Below are 17,299 nucleotides of genomic sequence, written 5' to 3'. Positions count from 1 at the left end.
TTTTCCCTCTCCGAAAAGCCCCGCCCCAGTACGCAGTTATATATCCTAGCTGTAGGTCTCTCTACTTCTGCTGTGTGGGACACCACCTCGGCATGGCCTAATGAGTGGCACTAGGTCCATGCCCAGGATCCAAACTGGTGAAACCCTGGGCTGCCACAGCAGAGCAGGCAAACTTAACCACTTGGCCACAGGGCCAGCCCCCTCCTCCTTCTTTTAAATAGAGAATGTGGATTATTTTGGTCCCTGAATTCATCATTTGTACTTACTGGTACTTAAACTCATTAGATTTTGCAACTCCCACCCCCACCAGATCCCTAAAATCTTGCTCTAGCCTGGCCCCATCACACTGCATTTCATCCATGGGTTCAAAATCTTCCTGATACAAAAATATGCCCTTTTTTGTTGTTGTTTTCTATTTCTCCAATTTTTTAATTTGCTCACCTCTTGAAGAAGAAATTCCCATTCCTTATTTCCAATACAGAAAATGTTATTAAAATAAAATTGCAAGTATATATCTTCATAAGATTGATAAGCTTTCTGAAACTCTGCACAGATGCCTCTTCGTTTTTTTCTCTGTTGAAAATCCTAAACTTACAGCTAAATTCAAGTCAGGAACGGAGTCAAATATCTTGGTTTTGTCCATCCTGCATTTAATGTGTGTTGTGTGGTGCATAAACCTCTCAGCATGTCTGTCGTGCATTCCTGGGACTATTATTAATTTTCCTGTGTGATACTGGGGCGGCAGCACCAGGCACCAGGGCTCCACGTACGCATTTTATTGGACGCACATTCTTGTTTAGTGCATGTGCTGCAGCTCTGGCTGCTCGCTCCCCTGGGCCTGAGGGAGATGGGGGAGGAGGTGGCTGCCATGTATCTGTGACGTAATTTCCAAAAAATGCCAAAAGGTGCCATACCAGGTCCTTTCTTCCTGGAAGGCACACAGCCTCCCAAGCTGCCGGGTGGTATGCATTTCACATCTAAACACAAGGGGGTGGTGTTTGAAAGGAGGAGAACTCTGGAACTCGGTCCCAGAAGCCATCTTTTACAGAGCACAGGCTGGCGGCTTCTGCGGCTGCTCTTCGTCTGTCCCCTTTAGTCATATTCTGCAAGACTGTGAGCAGATAGTGTTTGTTTTCCTCCGTCAAGTGCTGTCCATTTTATCGTTTTAAGTATTTCATAAATTTGTCCCTCCCTCTCTAACTTTCCTCCTGCTGTCCGTGTTCAGGCTTTCACCATCTTTTATTGTACTCTTTTTGTTAACCTTGTTGTGTATTAATTTATGTAAATAAACGACACCTATTTAAAGCGTATAATGACGGATGTTAACTGGACTTATTGTGGTGATCATTTCTCAGTGTATACAAATATTGAATCATTATGTTGTACACTTGAAATAACATAATGTGATATGTCAATTATACCTCAGTCAAAAAAATAGTGTGTAGTTGGATGAGTCTTGACAGTTGTATATGCCTGTGAAAGAAACCACCACCCCAAGCAGGATACAGAACATTTCCATCACTCCCCTAAGACTCTGTGTTTCCCTATGCAACCCATCTCTCCATTCAGCCCCAAGCATCCACTGATCTCTTTTTGGGGAGGGGTCACTTTCTGACTTTTTGTCATTACAGACTAGTTTGCATTTTATATAAGTGGGATCATGTAGTAGGTACTCTTTTGTGGCTAGCTTCTTTCACTTGGCATAATGATTTGAGAAATGGCTATGTTGCATATATTCCTTTTTATTGCAGAGTGGTATTCCATTGTATGAATATACCACAATTTATTTATCCATTCTCTTGTTGATATACATCTGAGTTGTTTCCAGCTTGGGGCTATTGTGAATAAAGCTGCTATGAACATTACCGTACAAGTCATTATGTGGACAGATGTTTTTATTCCTCTTGGGTAAATTCCTAGTACTAGTGGAATAGCTGGATTGTATGGTCCATATGGGTTTAACTTTTAAAGAAGCCATCAAACAGTTTATCAAAGGGCTTGCAGTATTTCACATTCCCACCAGCAGTTCTTTTTTTTTTTTTTTTTGAGGAAGATTAGCCCTGAGCTAACATCTGCCGCCAATCCTCCTCTTTCTGCTGAGGAAGACTGGCCCTGAGCTAACATCCGTGCCCATCTTCCTCTGTTTTATGTGTGGAATGCCTACCACAGCATGGCTTGCCAAGTGGTACCATGTCCGCACCCAGGATCTGAACCGGTGAACCCGGGCCACCAAAGCAGAATGTGCGCTCTTAACCACTGCCACCAGGCCGGCCCCACTCACCAGCAGTTCTAGTGTTCCAGTTTCTCCACATCCTCTCTTTAACTTAGTATTGTCAGTCTTTTAAATTTAGCCATTCTAGAGGCTGTGTGGTATCTCATTGTGGATTTTATTTGCATTTTGATAGTTACTAGTGATGTTGAGCATCTTTTAAAATGCTTATTGCCCATTTATATATCTTGTTTTTTGAAGCATCTATTCAAATCTCTTGCCCATTATTTTATTGAATTTTTAGTTTTCTTATTATTGAGTTGTAAGAGTTCTTTATATATTCTGGAGACCAGTTCTTTGTCAGATATATGCATTGTGAACATTTTCTCCCACTCCATGACTTGCTTTTTAATTTTTTTAATGATATATTTTGAAGATACTTTTATTTTGCTTTTTGTTTTTGAAAAGAGTTCAGTTTATTAATTTTTTCTTCTATGGTTTTTGTTATTTGTTTCCTGAGAAATCTTTGTCTACTACGAGGTCACAGAGATTTTCTCCTATAAAAATGATTTCCTCTAAAAATTTTATTATTTTTGCTTTTTAATTTAGATCTATGATCTATTTGGAGTTAATTTGTGTGTTTTGTGTGAAGTAAGGGTTGATATTCTTTTTTCCCACACAGATATCCATTGTTTCCTTTTGGTGACTCTTTAGTTCCTGATATCGATGATTTGTACCCCCTTTCTTCTTTAGTCAGTCTAGATAGGGGGTTATCAATTTTGTTGATTTTCCAAAAAATTGAAGTAGCTTTGGCTTTGTTGATATTCTCTATTGTCTGTCTCTTTTCTATTTTATTGAGTTTTGCTCTGATATTCATTACTCCTGTCCTTCTAATTATTTTGATATTACTTTGCCCTTCTTTTTCTGGCTGCTTGGGGTGGACCTTAGGTCACTGACTTTAGACCTCTCTTCTTTTCTAGCATAAGCCTTTAAAGTTCTAAATGCCCCTCTCAGCTGTGCTTCAGCTCCATCCCGCAAGCTTTGATATGTTGTATTTTCATTATCATCCAGGTCAAAATATTGGCTAATTTCCTTTGAGGTTCTTCTTTGACTTATAGATTATTTACAAGTGTGTTAACTTCCAAATATTTGAGGTTTTCTTAGATATCTTATGGTTTTTGATTTTTAATTTAGTTATGGTCAGAGAATTTGTTTTGTATGGTTTTAATTTTTTTAAATTTATTGAGACTTGTTATATGACTCAGCATATGGTTTCTCTTGGTTAAATATTATAAAAAATACATATTCTGTTTTTGTGTGTGTACTATAAATATCAATTAGATTTAGTTGGTTGATAATATTGTTTAGGTTATTTATGTTTTTCCTGGTTTTTGTACAATTGCTCTATCAATTGCTGAGAGAGGGGTGTTAAAAATCCCTTCCTATGGTTTTAAACCATCTATTTCTTTCTTTAATTCTGCTGTTTTTTACTTCATATATTTTGAGGCTCTCAATGATGCATACATTTTTGATTGTTGTGTCTTGGTGATGAATTGACCTTTTCATTATTAGGAAATATCGGTTGCTACCTTTGTTCATCCTCTTTGTCTTGGAGTCTATTTTATCGGATATTAATTTAGCCATTCTTGTCCTCTCATGTTTACTGTTTGCATGGTATGCCTTTTCCAGCCACTTATTTTCAGCTGATCCCTGTCTCTGTATTTAAAGGGCATCTCTTGTAGACAATATATAGTTGGGTCTTGCTTTTCTATACATTCTGATTGTCTCTGTCCTTTAATTGGAGTGTATAGCCCACTGATATTTAATTATTATAGATATGGTTGGATTTAGGTCTACCATTTTATTGTTTGTTTTCTGTTTATTCCCTCTAGTTTATTTTTTTTGTTTTGTTGTCCCCTTCTTGCCTTCCTTTGGATTAGTTCTTAGAATTCCATTTTGACTTATCAACTGGCATTTTGCTATGTCTCTTTTCTCTACTATATTAGTGGTTGCTCTAGGTATTACAATGCACATCATTGACTGTTTACAATCCACTTACAGGTAATATTGTACTGCTTTGTGTAAAATGTAGAAATCTGGCAATGATATAGGCCCACTAACCCCTCCGCCCACTGTTATAGTTATTTTATATATTGTATCTACATACCGTGTAAACCCACAATACATTGTTACAATTTTTGCTTTCACAATCATATGTATTTTAAAGAAATTAAGAGGAAATATAGTCTTTCATATTTACTCATATACTATTTCTGATGTTCTTCATTCATTCCTGCAAATCTGAGCTTTTCTCTGATATCCTCTTTCTTCAGCCTCAGGAACTTTTATTTTGCATGTCATATAGTGCAGGTCAGATAGTGACAAATTCACTTAGTTTCTCTTATCTGAAAGTAAGGTCGTTATTTCATCTTCACTATTGAAACATACAGAGTTCTAGGTTGACAGTTTGTTTCTCTTAGTGCTTGCTGTTTCTGGCTTCCACAGTTTTTGATGAGAAATCTGTGGTATTTCAAACTGTTGTTCCCCTATGTGTAATAGGATGGCTTTCAAGATTTTTCTTTAGTTCTGGTTTTTAGTAGTTTGACTCTGATGTGCCAGGGTGTGTTTCTCTTTGAACTTACTCTGTTTAGGGTTTGCCAAGCTTCTTGAATTTGTAAGGTTATGTCGTTCACCAAATTTGGAAAGTGTTCAGCCATATTTCTTTGAATATTTATTCTGCTTTAGTTTCTCTCTCGTTTCCTTCTGTGATTCCAGTATCCCTATGCTAGACGTTTGGAAATTGTTCCACAATTTCATGAAGCTCCATTTATTATTTTTAATCTTTCCTTTCTTTATCTTATTTTGATTGATTTCTATTAATGTGTCTTCAAGTTTACTGACTCCTTCCTTTGTCATCTCCATTCTTTTCTTAAGTTAATCTAGTGATATATATTTTTTAAATTTCAGTCGTATTTTTCTGTTCTAAAATTTCCATTTTTTTGTATTTTTTATTTCTTTCTGTTGCCTTTATTTTCTACTACTTCATCATTTACAAGCACATTTTTCTCTTACTTCATTGAGCATAGTTACAATAGCTGTTTTAAAATCCTTGTCTGAAAATTCCAACATCTGAGTCATCTCAGGATTGGCATCTATTGATTCTCTTTTCCCCTGGGAGTGGGTCACTTTTCCTAACTCTTCTATGTCAAGTAATTTTGGGTTATAATCTGGATATTGTAAATGTTTTATCGTGGAGACTTTGGATTGTGTTTTACTGTTCTGAAGAATGTTGAGGTTTTTGTTTTAGAAGGTAGTGAATTTGGTTAGACCGAGACACACCCTGCCATGCTGTGGTGAATGATGGCTCCTGGACTCCTTCCCCTGTTTTTTCTACCAGAAAGATGATCTTTCTGTTGAATTTTCACTGTATCTATTCAGCTACCACTGTGACTGTACTACTCTTGGGCAAAGCTGCAAACGGGAAACGAATAAATGAATCACAAAGAACCCATTCTATGCTTGTCACTTGCTCCAGGTTTTGCCTCCCTCTGAAACTTGCTTGTCCTTGTTCAGTCTCCAGAGACCTCAGTAGTTGTGTTGTGTCTTTATCCAGAGTCGATAGCTATTCTTTGAGGGGGATCTGTTTGTTAGGCACTTACTCCTCTATACAAGAAGTGCAGCTCTCACTCTTTTAACTGGAAAACTGCAGTGACGTTCTGGATGATTTTCCTGCCTATGGTTTTATTTCCTTTCAATACCGTCTTCACTTGGGAGCCCAAGTGATTGAAATAAAATCTAGTGTTGACCTTGGTCTTAGAGGATCGGGTGTAAGGTGTTGGTAATGGCATACGTAGCCCTTCATATCCGGTTCCTGCCCACCTGTATACTACAGTAAGGTGCCTATTCTCAACCCAGTATGTTTCCCCAATTCTGGAATACCCATCCCCATTGTTTCTCTTACTCTCTTTCCCTCGCCTAACTCCAGAAAATCTTCACAGACAATTCAGTTCTTCTCGCCATCTTGAGTCAGGCATCTCCTCTGATTCCCCCTTAGTATTCCATGGCTTCTCTGGCATGAGACTTGCCACTTTATTCTGTCATTTTCTGCTTAGTTTTCAGTACCCACCCCAAGACTGAGCTCCACAAGGGTTGCGAATCATGCCCTCTTTCTTTTAACTGATACCTACCTCCCCTTACCTAACTTTAAACACTACCTGATAAATAGTAGATACTCAGTTATTTTACTGCTTACATTAAATTGTTAATGGAATCTTTGAAATCGTAGTGATTAAAGTCTACACTGAGAAGGGCTAAGGTGATGGGATTGCTGGAGCTTACTAAAAGGCAGCCCTCTTCTGCCTTTCTCTTTTCTTATGAATAAGAGAGTCCAAATATTGCCATGGAAGCTGTGTGTGTGTGTGTTTGTGTAAAGGTGATGTACCTCTGGCAGTAAGCCAGCACCATTCTCCCATACTGAGCGTCAGGTGATAGATTCGGAGCACATAGATCTGTCATGGCTTGTCAGCTGCTAGGGAATCTGGAATGCATTTTCTCCCTTTACACCGTTTCCCATTTATCAGAAGGGATCCGTAGACCTTCACATCCTACAGAACAGGAGTTTGTACCAGGGCTGCTGCTCGGCTCCTTGGTATCACCATTCAGAGCAGGAGCTACTGAGCTGTAACTCACATTCTTTCTTTCAAAACAAATGAGCTTGTGTTTCCATAGAACTTTTCAACTTTCATCTGTTATCTAGTGTCTTAGAATGCCTCAGCTTCAGCTCCAACTTAAAAAGAAGAAAAGACAAATGCTTTAATTTTTTCTGGTTATGCAAATATTGTGCTCCTTGTAAAAGCATTTATACTTTTATTTATTCAGTAAATACTTATCTTGCATCTCCTACATGCCATGCTCCAACAGTACAGCCAGGAAGCTAGACATGGTCATTACCTCCTCGTGAAAATTTAGTTTGGCATTACAGAAAAATATGCAGAAGAACTTTTAAAAAAATATCCAAAAACTCAATACACAGAGATAACCGCTGTTAACCTCTTTCTGAATTTTGTGTGTGTGTTTTTGCCCTAGCTCCATCATTCATCTGTTTTCATTCCAATATCCTCAGCTTTCTTGCTTCTTGTTCCTTCATTTCCCCCGTGGGGCAAATTTCCAATTCCTGAGCATCTAATCATCAACCTATGTAATGTTTGGCTCTGGCCTGAAAAAAAACTATTTAGAATGCTAATTTTAATCCCAGGGAGCTTGTTCTACTTTATATGTTTGAGATTCTGAATTTTCCACACCTATGAAATACTAATTATTAACTTATAGAGGTATTTCCCACTAAATTAAATTAATAGACTTACTCATTTTATGGTTTAATGAGGGAGTATTAAAAGTTGAGCTGTACCTTATTTATAATTGAAAAAAAAGTGATAAATATCTAACTGACCATCAATAAGAGACTAGTTAAATAAATAATGTACATCCATACAATGGAATGCTATGAACCCATTAAAATAGTTTGTTGACATAAAAAGAAAACTAATAAATGTGGAAAGGTATTCACAACAAATCGTTGAGTGGAAAAAAGTAGATTACTGTATAGATTAGGATATTTTGTTTCTGTTTATGTAAAATTGGATACATATGTATGTATGTGCACAGAAAGCTATCTGTAAGGATTCAATCAATGTATTTCTTCAATTCCTACTGTATAAGAGATGTTTAATGAATACATTGTGATACATGTCCATGTCATGGGGGAAAATCTGATAATACATACAAATCACATCATGCATATTTGTGGGGAACATATTTGCTTTACTAAGAGTCCTTTTTGCCTTATCTCTAGAATAATGAACTACAAAGCAGATTGGACTATTTAATAGAAACTCAGTCCAAGACTGATGTGGAAACCAGAGAGATTGGAGTGAGCTGTGATCTTCTACCCAGGTATTTAGGAATTTCCTGTTTTTCTGACTCAAATTCCTCTTTGACTTAAGAAAATACTTTACTGGGCTGTTATTACCAGAATTGCATTCTTTCTACTAAAAATATTTCTGCAAAGATAAATGGTGGCTGCTGCGGCATCTGACTGCTTTCTGTGGGAGCAGGGGCGCCGTGCAGGGCAGAGGGGCTAGTGAAGGAGAGATCTGGGGAAGCCACTTCAGAGAGAGATTGGCTCTATCAGTGAGTGCACGTATTTGTTCCTTCGTTTATTCATTCATTCATTCATTCATTCAGCAAACACCTGTCGAGTACCTTCCCTGTGCCAGACAGTTATAAGCTAGAGAAGAATGAGATTTGGTTCCTGCCCCAGAGTGTGGTCCAGAAGGAGAGACAGATATGTAGGCTGTAATTTACAGCAGTGTGAGAGAGACCTACAGGTGCTTTAGTAACATAGAGGCAGGAGAGTCTAAATCTTGAATGAAATTCCTCTCTTCCCCAGTACCGTAACAGTATTATCAGGCACTGGATCAGATCCGTAAATAAATGGCCTGCCTCAGTCATGGGCAGATACATGATAACTGTAACCTGGTCCATTCAGTCGTATTTCCGAGCTAGAGGACTGACCCATTCCATGTTAAGCTGCTCCACACGCCATGCCTCAGTCTCTCACTAGTAAGATTAGAACCTGTGAACAGTGACTAACCCGCTATCTCAAGGTGCTCAAAACTGTGCTTGGCCCAAAGAGGACGTGAAACGAGTTTATAACAAGGATGCTGATGACATGTGGCCTGTGACTTAGGTAACCAGAGTCACAAAGTACCTCGTATAGTGTATGTAGGAGGGCATACTCTTGTGTAATCAAGGGCATTTATGTGTGGTGTGTTAGAAATTATTTGGCCTGAAAATTGTAGACCCCTGGAACCTTGAATGGTTCCATCTCGGGGGAAACGGTGAGGAGCGATTATCAAGCTGGGCTCTAGACTACCTGGTTCCAGCGCTCCCAGCTAGCAGCAGGGTGCCTTCCGGCTGGACTCTCCTTCCTGGGCCTTGGGTCCCCAATCTGTGAGGTCATTCATTTGATTAGGTGACTTCTCAGGTCTACCCAGCTCTAACATTGTGTAACAAGGCCTCATTTTCCTCCCTGACTATTTTTATTCATTACTGATATAGTATTTTTTGTTTGTTAAAATGAGCCACTTGCCTTTCTCAAAGTATTTACCAAAAGCAGCATTAAGCTCTTTCTTTGACATTGTTCTCGTTAACATTGCTTGCTTTCTGGTAAAAACAAGGTAATTTTATCATTCTGATATAATGAACAGAAAGCGTTTAAAAAGAAAGAAAAAAGGGAAGAGAACATGTAAATAGACTCCAGGTCTCATCAGTGCGGCGTACAAAGTACATGATAAAAACATAGCCCAGAAGAATGATTGATCACGTCCCGGGACTCCTTTTGAATATAAAGAGTTTGGTCATTTCCCTCCTTTTTTATTGTTCAAGAACCAAGTGGCTTAGTCCACTCTAATTGCCCACATAATAAATCTTGTTTGGCTAAGACGGGTACAAAACTGTGTCTGAAACCAATAAATTGTTTGTTTTCTAATTCCCACATTTTGGCTTAAAACAAGGTTTTCAATTTGTATGCTGAAGGATAGCCTGCAGCAAACTTTTATGGCTAAGTTATGAAACCACAAAGCGGTTTTCATAATGGAAGTGCTGACAGACCCTTAACTTATGGCCACGGTGAACTTGGAAGCCACTTCAGTATCTGAAAGCAGCTTTTCCATAAATGTAACATTTGGTTTCCCCCAGGATCCATCTTAGCACTTGAACTACCTGGGTCAATCAGCAGAGGAAATGAAAACTCCGTATCCGCATTTCCGAAAAGGCAGAATAGTATTTCACTTGTTTCCTCACAAATATTATTAAGTGCCTACTATGTGAAAGGCGCCATGGAAGTCTGGGTGGGGAGGAGCCTGGGATCTGTGGAGATAATTCAGGACAGTAGTGTTCCACCCAAGCTTCTTGGAACTGCATGCTCTGTGCTGGGGTTCGCAGAGGGGCCTCCGGCTGCCTCAGGGGGCAAGGAGCTTAGCCAGGACCTGGCCTGTGGGGACCCTCCACCCCCAACCCCCCAAAATACCTGAGGAACTCAGCTTTTAGTGTGTTTTATATGTTGGATTACAAATAAGATTCTGTTTATATAAAGAGTTCCATGGTCAAAAGCAAATTGGAACCCCCAATCTAATTTAATCCCCGTGTTTTATAGATACCAAAATCAAGGTCCAGAGAGACAGTGATTCACTGGAAGCCACACAGCCAGGATTAGAACCAGGCCCTCTGAGTCCTGGTGTGGTCCATTTGTAGTTTTAAAATACTCAATAAATAAAGAGTTGCTTAATTATGTTGTGTATGTTCTAACAAAATTCCTGGTTCTTACTTGGACTTCAGACTTGCATCTAACTAATTAAGGATTCCATGGTGTTTCCCATGTGTTTTTAAAACAGTCTCCTCCGAAGTGTTTCAGATCAATGAAGGTGTTGAGTCAAGCCTCAATTGTGCAGAAGAGTTTTGTTCTTCACCCTGTTCTTCTCCCACAAAGAACTGGGCAGTGTGGTTCAGCTGGGGAACCTTGGGCTGCAGAGGTCTCTGTGCAGCAGCCGCTAGCTGAGCACAGCCTTGGACAAGTCACTTACCCTCTCTTAAACCTCGATTATTTCATCTTTAAAATGGGAAGGAAGATGACAATATCAAATCTCATAGGGTTGCTATGAGGCTTAAATGAAAACGTTAAATCAAGCATTTCCACGGTAACTAGACTGAAGTTAAGCACTTAATAAATAATAACTGTTATTATTATTAACTAAGTAAAAACTCTGATTTTACCTATAAGACACTGTATCAAATATAAGTGAATTTGGGTATGCTAAGACAATTGCATTAACTTACTTTTTTGTGGTTGTTAGTGATTTTATTAAAGGTATTGATAGCTTAATTGAATATATAGTGCCTTGGTATGCATTGAGCTCTTGAATTAGACTGTTAGTGGTTTGAAACTTCTAGACACTGTGTAAAACACTGGAAGGCCCAGTGATTGATGGATCTCTGTAGGCTGCGACATCAGTGGTCCCAGTTGTGTTCCAGGCATGAGTCATAAAACCTCATTGAAGAGTTGCACAGAACCTGCGACTTAGTCCTTCTTATACCTACAGGAGTTACATGCTGTCCTATCACTAATGACATTTGACATACAATTAGATCTGCTCTGTTTTTATGTACTGCTGAAAAAAATGGGATCAGCTTTACAGGGAGGCCAGAGGTAAGGCTTTTCTTTACTTACGGAGCCATTAAGCCCCTTTTATTACCCCCCCGTCCCCCAATTTCTCCTGTCCCTGCCAACACTCTGTACTCCTGGGGACAGGGACCCTAGGCCGCCATCCCCTAGTCAAGCATTTTCTTGATGCTCAATAAATATTTGTTGGCTGAATGAACGAAAGGTAGACACCAAGTAAGGACTTAGGCAGCTGATCTGTGTTATATGATTTATTTATTTAATAAAGGACTTGGAAGAAGCAATTCTTGCTCACGTTTTACTTCTTTGTGTTTATCCTCTCTTACTAGAATGTAAGCTCCGTGAGGGCAAGGATTTCATCCATGTCACTAATTGCAGTCTCCCTGTGACTGCCTTAGACTAGCGCCTCGCACATGGCAGTCACTCAGTCCAAGTTTGTTGACTGGAGCCATCGCTTGTAGCATTTGGCAGTCCTTCCTAAGCAGAAGAATGTCGGCTTCCCGTAGGACATTTCTCTTCTGGTTCTCTCCCTACTCCCCTGGCCTGTCCTCTATTTATTTTGATGTCTCCTCTTTCTTCTCCCAGGTCCTTGCCATGGGAACTCCTCCTGGTTCTATCTTGGTTATGGTAGTTTCTGCAAAGATGGCATCCAGCCTCATAGCTTTACTTCTCGCCTCCCTGTGGCTGAGCCACTGGGTAGTTTGAACCTCTCTGTTGAATACAAGTTCTCGTTCCCACGGTTGCCTGCTGGGCACTCCCAGCTGGGGTCCACTTGATCTCCATACCAGCCATGTCCATCTCCTGCTGTGTCCTTTTTTTCATCAAAGTCGATTCCTCTTAGTAGTAGTTAAGAACACTGGCTGAAAGTTAGACTTAGGTTGGCTCCGCCTCCTGCTTTGTTTACAGCTTTAGGCAAATTCCTAAGCTCATCGACCCTTGGCTTCCTCATCCAGAACAGGAAGATTTTGATAGTAATTCCCTCAGAATCTCGCTGAGATGACTGAGATGTAGGCGTGAAGTGCCCAGTGCAGTGACCATATTTTCACGGTTTGGTTTAGCTGCCCCGACTTTCTCAGTTTCCTAAGCTCAATGGATCGCAGTCACCTTTGAGCCATGAGTTGTTTTCTCCCAGACTCACTCACTCACACGGTGCTGTCTTCTTCTTCATGACTTGCTGCATACTTTTCCATTCCCGCTGCCACTAGCCTGCTTGAGACTAGTGTCATCTACGCTGCTCTGCTCAGTACCATCCAGTTCTCCTCTTCAAATCCTTCCCCTCCTTCATCTCACCTCTGTGCTACACAAATTTCTGGAGAGCAAGAATCTCTTAATAGAGCAAGGAGAGAGGGAAGGACTGAGAAGACATTCTCTGCGATTCCAGGGGCTTTTAAACACCTATTCTATATAAAAGATTCAAGAGTTTGACTTGAAAAGTTTGAAATATGTTAAAGAAAGCATTTGAGAGCAATTTCAAGTCAGCTTGCCTTCATTCACAAAGTGAAAAACAAAAAAACCAAAAGAAAGGGACTCCTCTTCTCTTTCTCCTGGCCCTTAGTGAAACTTAGTTTCCAGCAAACTTATAGATTATGTCTTAATAGGTGCAATTTGATGAAAAATATTCCCCGAAGTCATGAGTACTGGGCACATAGTAAGCGCTTTAAAATGGCAACACTTTCATATTCCTGTTGAGGAGGCCAGAACACAAAGGAGCTTTCTGTCAAAGCTGTATTTGCTGATTCTGCTATTGTTTCCCCCAGGGGAACCGCCCCTTTATGGAGTCATAAAAGGTGAACAATAACCTTAAGGTTTCAGTTCTGTGGTTGAAATTATTTGTGTTCTTGAAATCCTGTTGTTTCCTAGTGATCAACTAAATAAAATACCTCACTTCTTTTTGAAAGGTTGGGGTATGAGAGCCTGTTTTTGAAACCCAGAAGTTCCACCTTTATAAATATTTCTGCATTTTATGGGCTTTTAGGATACTGTCACTGGAGACCATTTCTGTTATGTGGAATTTTCACAGTAGTTGGCACAAACTGCCATGTGGCTTCTGCCCCTGGCACTCCCCTAAACTGCCTGGTCAGGTCACTGGGGTCCTCTGAGTTGCCAGATCCTGTGGCTTCCTGTCTGTGGCAGGTGACACCCTGACCGCTCACTCCTCGAAATCTGTCATCCTCTGATACCCTTTGTCATCCATATATGGAGTGATAGCTCTGTGCCTGGCCTGTGTGAGCTGCTGCTGGGGTCATGAAGATGAGTGGCATATGGTTTTCACCCTTCAAGAAATTATGCCTAGCAGAGGAGATAAATGCGTAGACTAGTGGGGCAATGAGATGCTTCCACTGATGTGTCAGAAGCCTGGGTGAAAGTCATTTTCAAGGTGTATATGGGATGGGTGGGTGGAGAGCACAGAAAAGACACATTGGATCTCTTGGGGAGAGACATGTGAAGTTTAAAATTCCCCCCAAGCTTCTAATAGATCCCATTAGGAAGCTGTCTCCCTATTACACTTTAGTTGAAAATCACTGCAGTCTAGTGGGAGATGTTACTGATGGGAAAGTTTAGCAAAAGTGACCCTTGGGAAGCAGAAAATTGAGCAGCACTGCTCAAGGAAGCTGTGAGCACATAAAGAAAGGAGTGATCATTTCCATCACTGGTGCCAGGAATCGGGGAAATTATCATATAGGAGGTGATGTTTGGTTTGAGTCTTGAAATATAGGCAGGAATTCATCAGATCAATTTGACTAGGGAAGCATTTGAGGCGGAGGGGATGGCGTGAGACTGGCAAAGAGGTGTGAAGCCATGTGATAAATGATGAGAGCTGTTTGCTCAGCAAGGCCAGGCAGGAGCTCTAACGGGAGATGTTGAGGCCCTTTAGACCATGCAGAGTTTGGACTTCACCCAGGAAGTGGTGGGGAGACTCTGATGAATTTTAAGAACAGTAATATGCTCCGATTGTCTTTTTAGGAAGATATCTTTGACAGCCACATGGATAGTGGATTTAGGGAGGGGGAAGACTTTGCCAACACTGAAGGCAGGGAGACCATTTAGGCTACTGTTCCAATATTAAAAGATAAGTTATGAGAGCCTGAACTAGGGCAGTGGCTTAGGGAGTAGAGAAGCCCGTTGACAAAACAGAAGTTAAGGAGGAAGATTCCATACTACTTGGTGAATGAGTGGACGTGGGAAGTTAGGGGAAAGGGAGTTGACTCATATCCCATATGCGCCATTGGTCATTGCATCAGTTGGGATGAGGAATGCAGCTGCTGTAAGAAATAACCCAGAGATCTCAGTGGCTAAGCACAATAAAGATTGATTTCTCATGCCACGGTCCCAGGCAGGTTGGCATGGGCCTTGCTCCACACAGTCATTTGGGAACCCAGGATTCTTTCGTCTAGCTACCCTGCCTGGGCTTTGGTGTCCTCTTGGGTATTCCACTGTATCCTCTGCGTGAAAGGGGAGAGCGAGAGCATGGCGGATTATGTAGAGATTCTTACAGGCTAAACCTGGAAATAATATAAATCATTTCTGCCTGTTTAGTCACATGGCCCAGCGAATTGCAAGCGAGGCTGGGAAATGTAGTTGAATTATTTGTCCAGGAGGAAAAAGAAATGGAACATGTCTCTATCTTAGTTGCTAAATCCTATTATTTCTACTTCCCAAATATCTCCCTAACCTTTCCTTGCTACTTCACCTCCAGGGCTACTGTTAGAATTCAAGTTCTCACGGCCTCTCTCACCTCCTAAATAACAAATCTCTGAACTAAACTTCTGCCTCCAGACTGACCCCTCTGCAGTCAGCCCTCAGCGGTGCCAAGGGGTCTTGCTAGAATCAAAATATGAGCGTATCATGCCCCCCTTAAAAACCTTTATCGGCTCCCTGTCCCCTTCTAAACTCCTTGGCAGGGCACACAGGGCGCTCCTCCACCAGGCCTCATCTTCTGCCACTTTCCATTGTGCACTCTTTGCTCCAGTCCCAGCAAACGTGTCTCCTTTCCATGCCTGCGGCCTTTGTGTTCACCCTTCTCCCTGGAATTCCCATCTCCCCCTCGCCCACTTGAGGAGTGCCTAGGCATCCTTCAAGATTCACCTTCCCCATGTGAATTTCCAGAAGCCCTCCTAGTGATGCTCACTTGTTGTGTTAATTCTGTTAATTCTTGTATGGCTCAGGGTCCTGGCAGGAAGGGAAGATGGACGAGACTTGAAGGGACTATTTACACAGGTTTGCGCAGCCTTAAGAGAAATAAACAAACGGTAGTGGTTTACTCTGGGGCTAGCAACAGTGGAAACTGTTATCAGCCTGGGCCTGAAGAGGAAGGGGAAGAAAGGCTGTAGAAGAGACAGAGGGGAGAGCTGGAGCTGTAGCCTTTGCCAGAGGAATCCAGCCAACTACAAGCTGTAACCTGGCTGGAGGAAACAAATATCCTGACCTCTCTATCCTTCCATTCCCTCATCCCTGCTTCCATCTCCCAACTGGTCCAAACCAACTGGAAGCTAAAGGGTAAGGGACGTCAGCTTCCCAGGGCACAGAGTCAGGTGGAGAAGAAGAGTAAATCTGAATGGGCAAATGGAGACTACCCAGCACAGCTCTTTATGTCTGCGTTTCGGTACCTAACACATTGTATTAAAGTTATTTATGTACATATCTTTCCCACCAATTATGAGTTCCTTGAATGCATGTTGTATCTTTTTCTGATTCATTGATGCCTACCACAACCTTTATAAGCTGCTAAAAACAATGGGCCCTCTTGTAATATTTAAATGAAGTATTCAACTGCATTCTTACAGTCTATCTTTGTGTTGAACAACCATTTCCTAGAGCTGTCTTACCTCTTGAAGAGTTTGGAGAATTTTGTTTCATCTTCCTGACCTGCCTTTTCTCATTTCTCAGCCCAACAGGTAGGACTCGTGAAATCGCCATGCCTTCCAGGAACTATACCCCATACACACGAGTCCTGGAGTTAACCATGAAGAAAACACTGACTTAGGCATCCATAGGTGGGCGCTTTTTACAGATGGACAAAGGCCCCTGGACCCCTGTGGCCTGAGGTCTAAAAAGGGTGACTGTTACTTCCTCCTATACACAGTTTAAGCCAGAAGGGAAATTGCTGAGGTTCTGATCCACTTCTAAAACATGAAGGAAAGTGGAGGCGGAGGGGGAGGACAGGCGAGAGAGGTTTACAAGATCATATGTCAAATACTCGACCAGCGTAGCCTGCTGTCCTGGGCCATCCTGAGATTTCTGTGAAGACACTGAAGTCCTGCCAGGAGAATTCCCTCAGAATTGGTTTTCTGTTTTGCTAGACTTCGGTTGGGAGGAAAAAGGGCGTTAATTTGAAATTTCATGTTATTCACGCCAGGATCATTTGTTACAGCATGAAGATTTTGTTTACCCATAAAGTATTAGAGGCAGTGTTTCTCTGGTGCAGAGAAGCCTGTCCCCAGGAGCATGGGCCCTGGGGACACCCAGCCCTGGGAGGGCAGGGTCCCAGCATGCAGTGCTCTCCGCCCGTGGTGCAGAGGGTCTGGGCAGAGTTGTGGGAGCCCCCACTGGAGATGGGCCTTGGGTGGGCAGACACGCTTCATACTGACCTGCTAATCCCTGGGTTTAATTTGTGCCTTATGCCTTTCTTGGGCCAGCTGAAATCACTGTATTTATTCAACCTGTGATTTTTTTTTTTCTTTCTCACTTAAACTGAAAGAGAATTTTGTATGTTGTGGAAATGTAATCATTTAATGTTTTCAGGATCAATTGATGTTTTTGTTAAACAAATGAGTAATTTGTTCATGCATGCTCTACTTTAATATTATAACCTATGCCACATACGTTTAATAAATGCCCTATATTTTGTTCTA

The 17,299-nt window shown here is 41.0% G+C and overlaps 1 protein-coding gene across 2 annotated transcripts in view; it reads left to right on the top strand.

The window, feature by feature from the left end:
* Positions 1–17,299, top strand: part of MYZAP (myocardial zonula adherens protein) — a 101,717-nt gene extending 84,418 nt beyond the window's left edge. For both annotated transcript variants that reach the window (XM_070500838.1, XM_014839448.3), the window contains exons 12-13: positions 8,061–8,161; positions 16,335–17,299. In XM_070500838.1, the coding sequence (XP_070356939.1) occupies positions 8,061–8,161; positions 16,335–16,431 (198 nt within the window). In that variant the 3' untranslated portion in view covers positions 16,432–17,299. The remainder of the gene's footprint in view (positions 1–8,060; positions 8,162–16,334) is intronic.

This window comes from Equus asinus, chromosome 2 (assembly GCF_041296235.1).
Source record: "Equus asinus isolate D_3611 breed Donkey chromosome 2, EquAss-T2T_v2, whole genome shotgun sequence".
NCBI lineage: Eukaryota > Metazoa > Chordata > Mammalia > Perissodactyla > Equidae > Equus > Equus asinus.
Note: the sequence above shows the minus strand (reverse complement) of the source record. Positions and strands in the feature narration are given on the sequence as shown.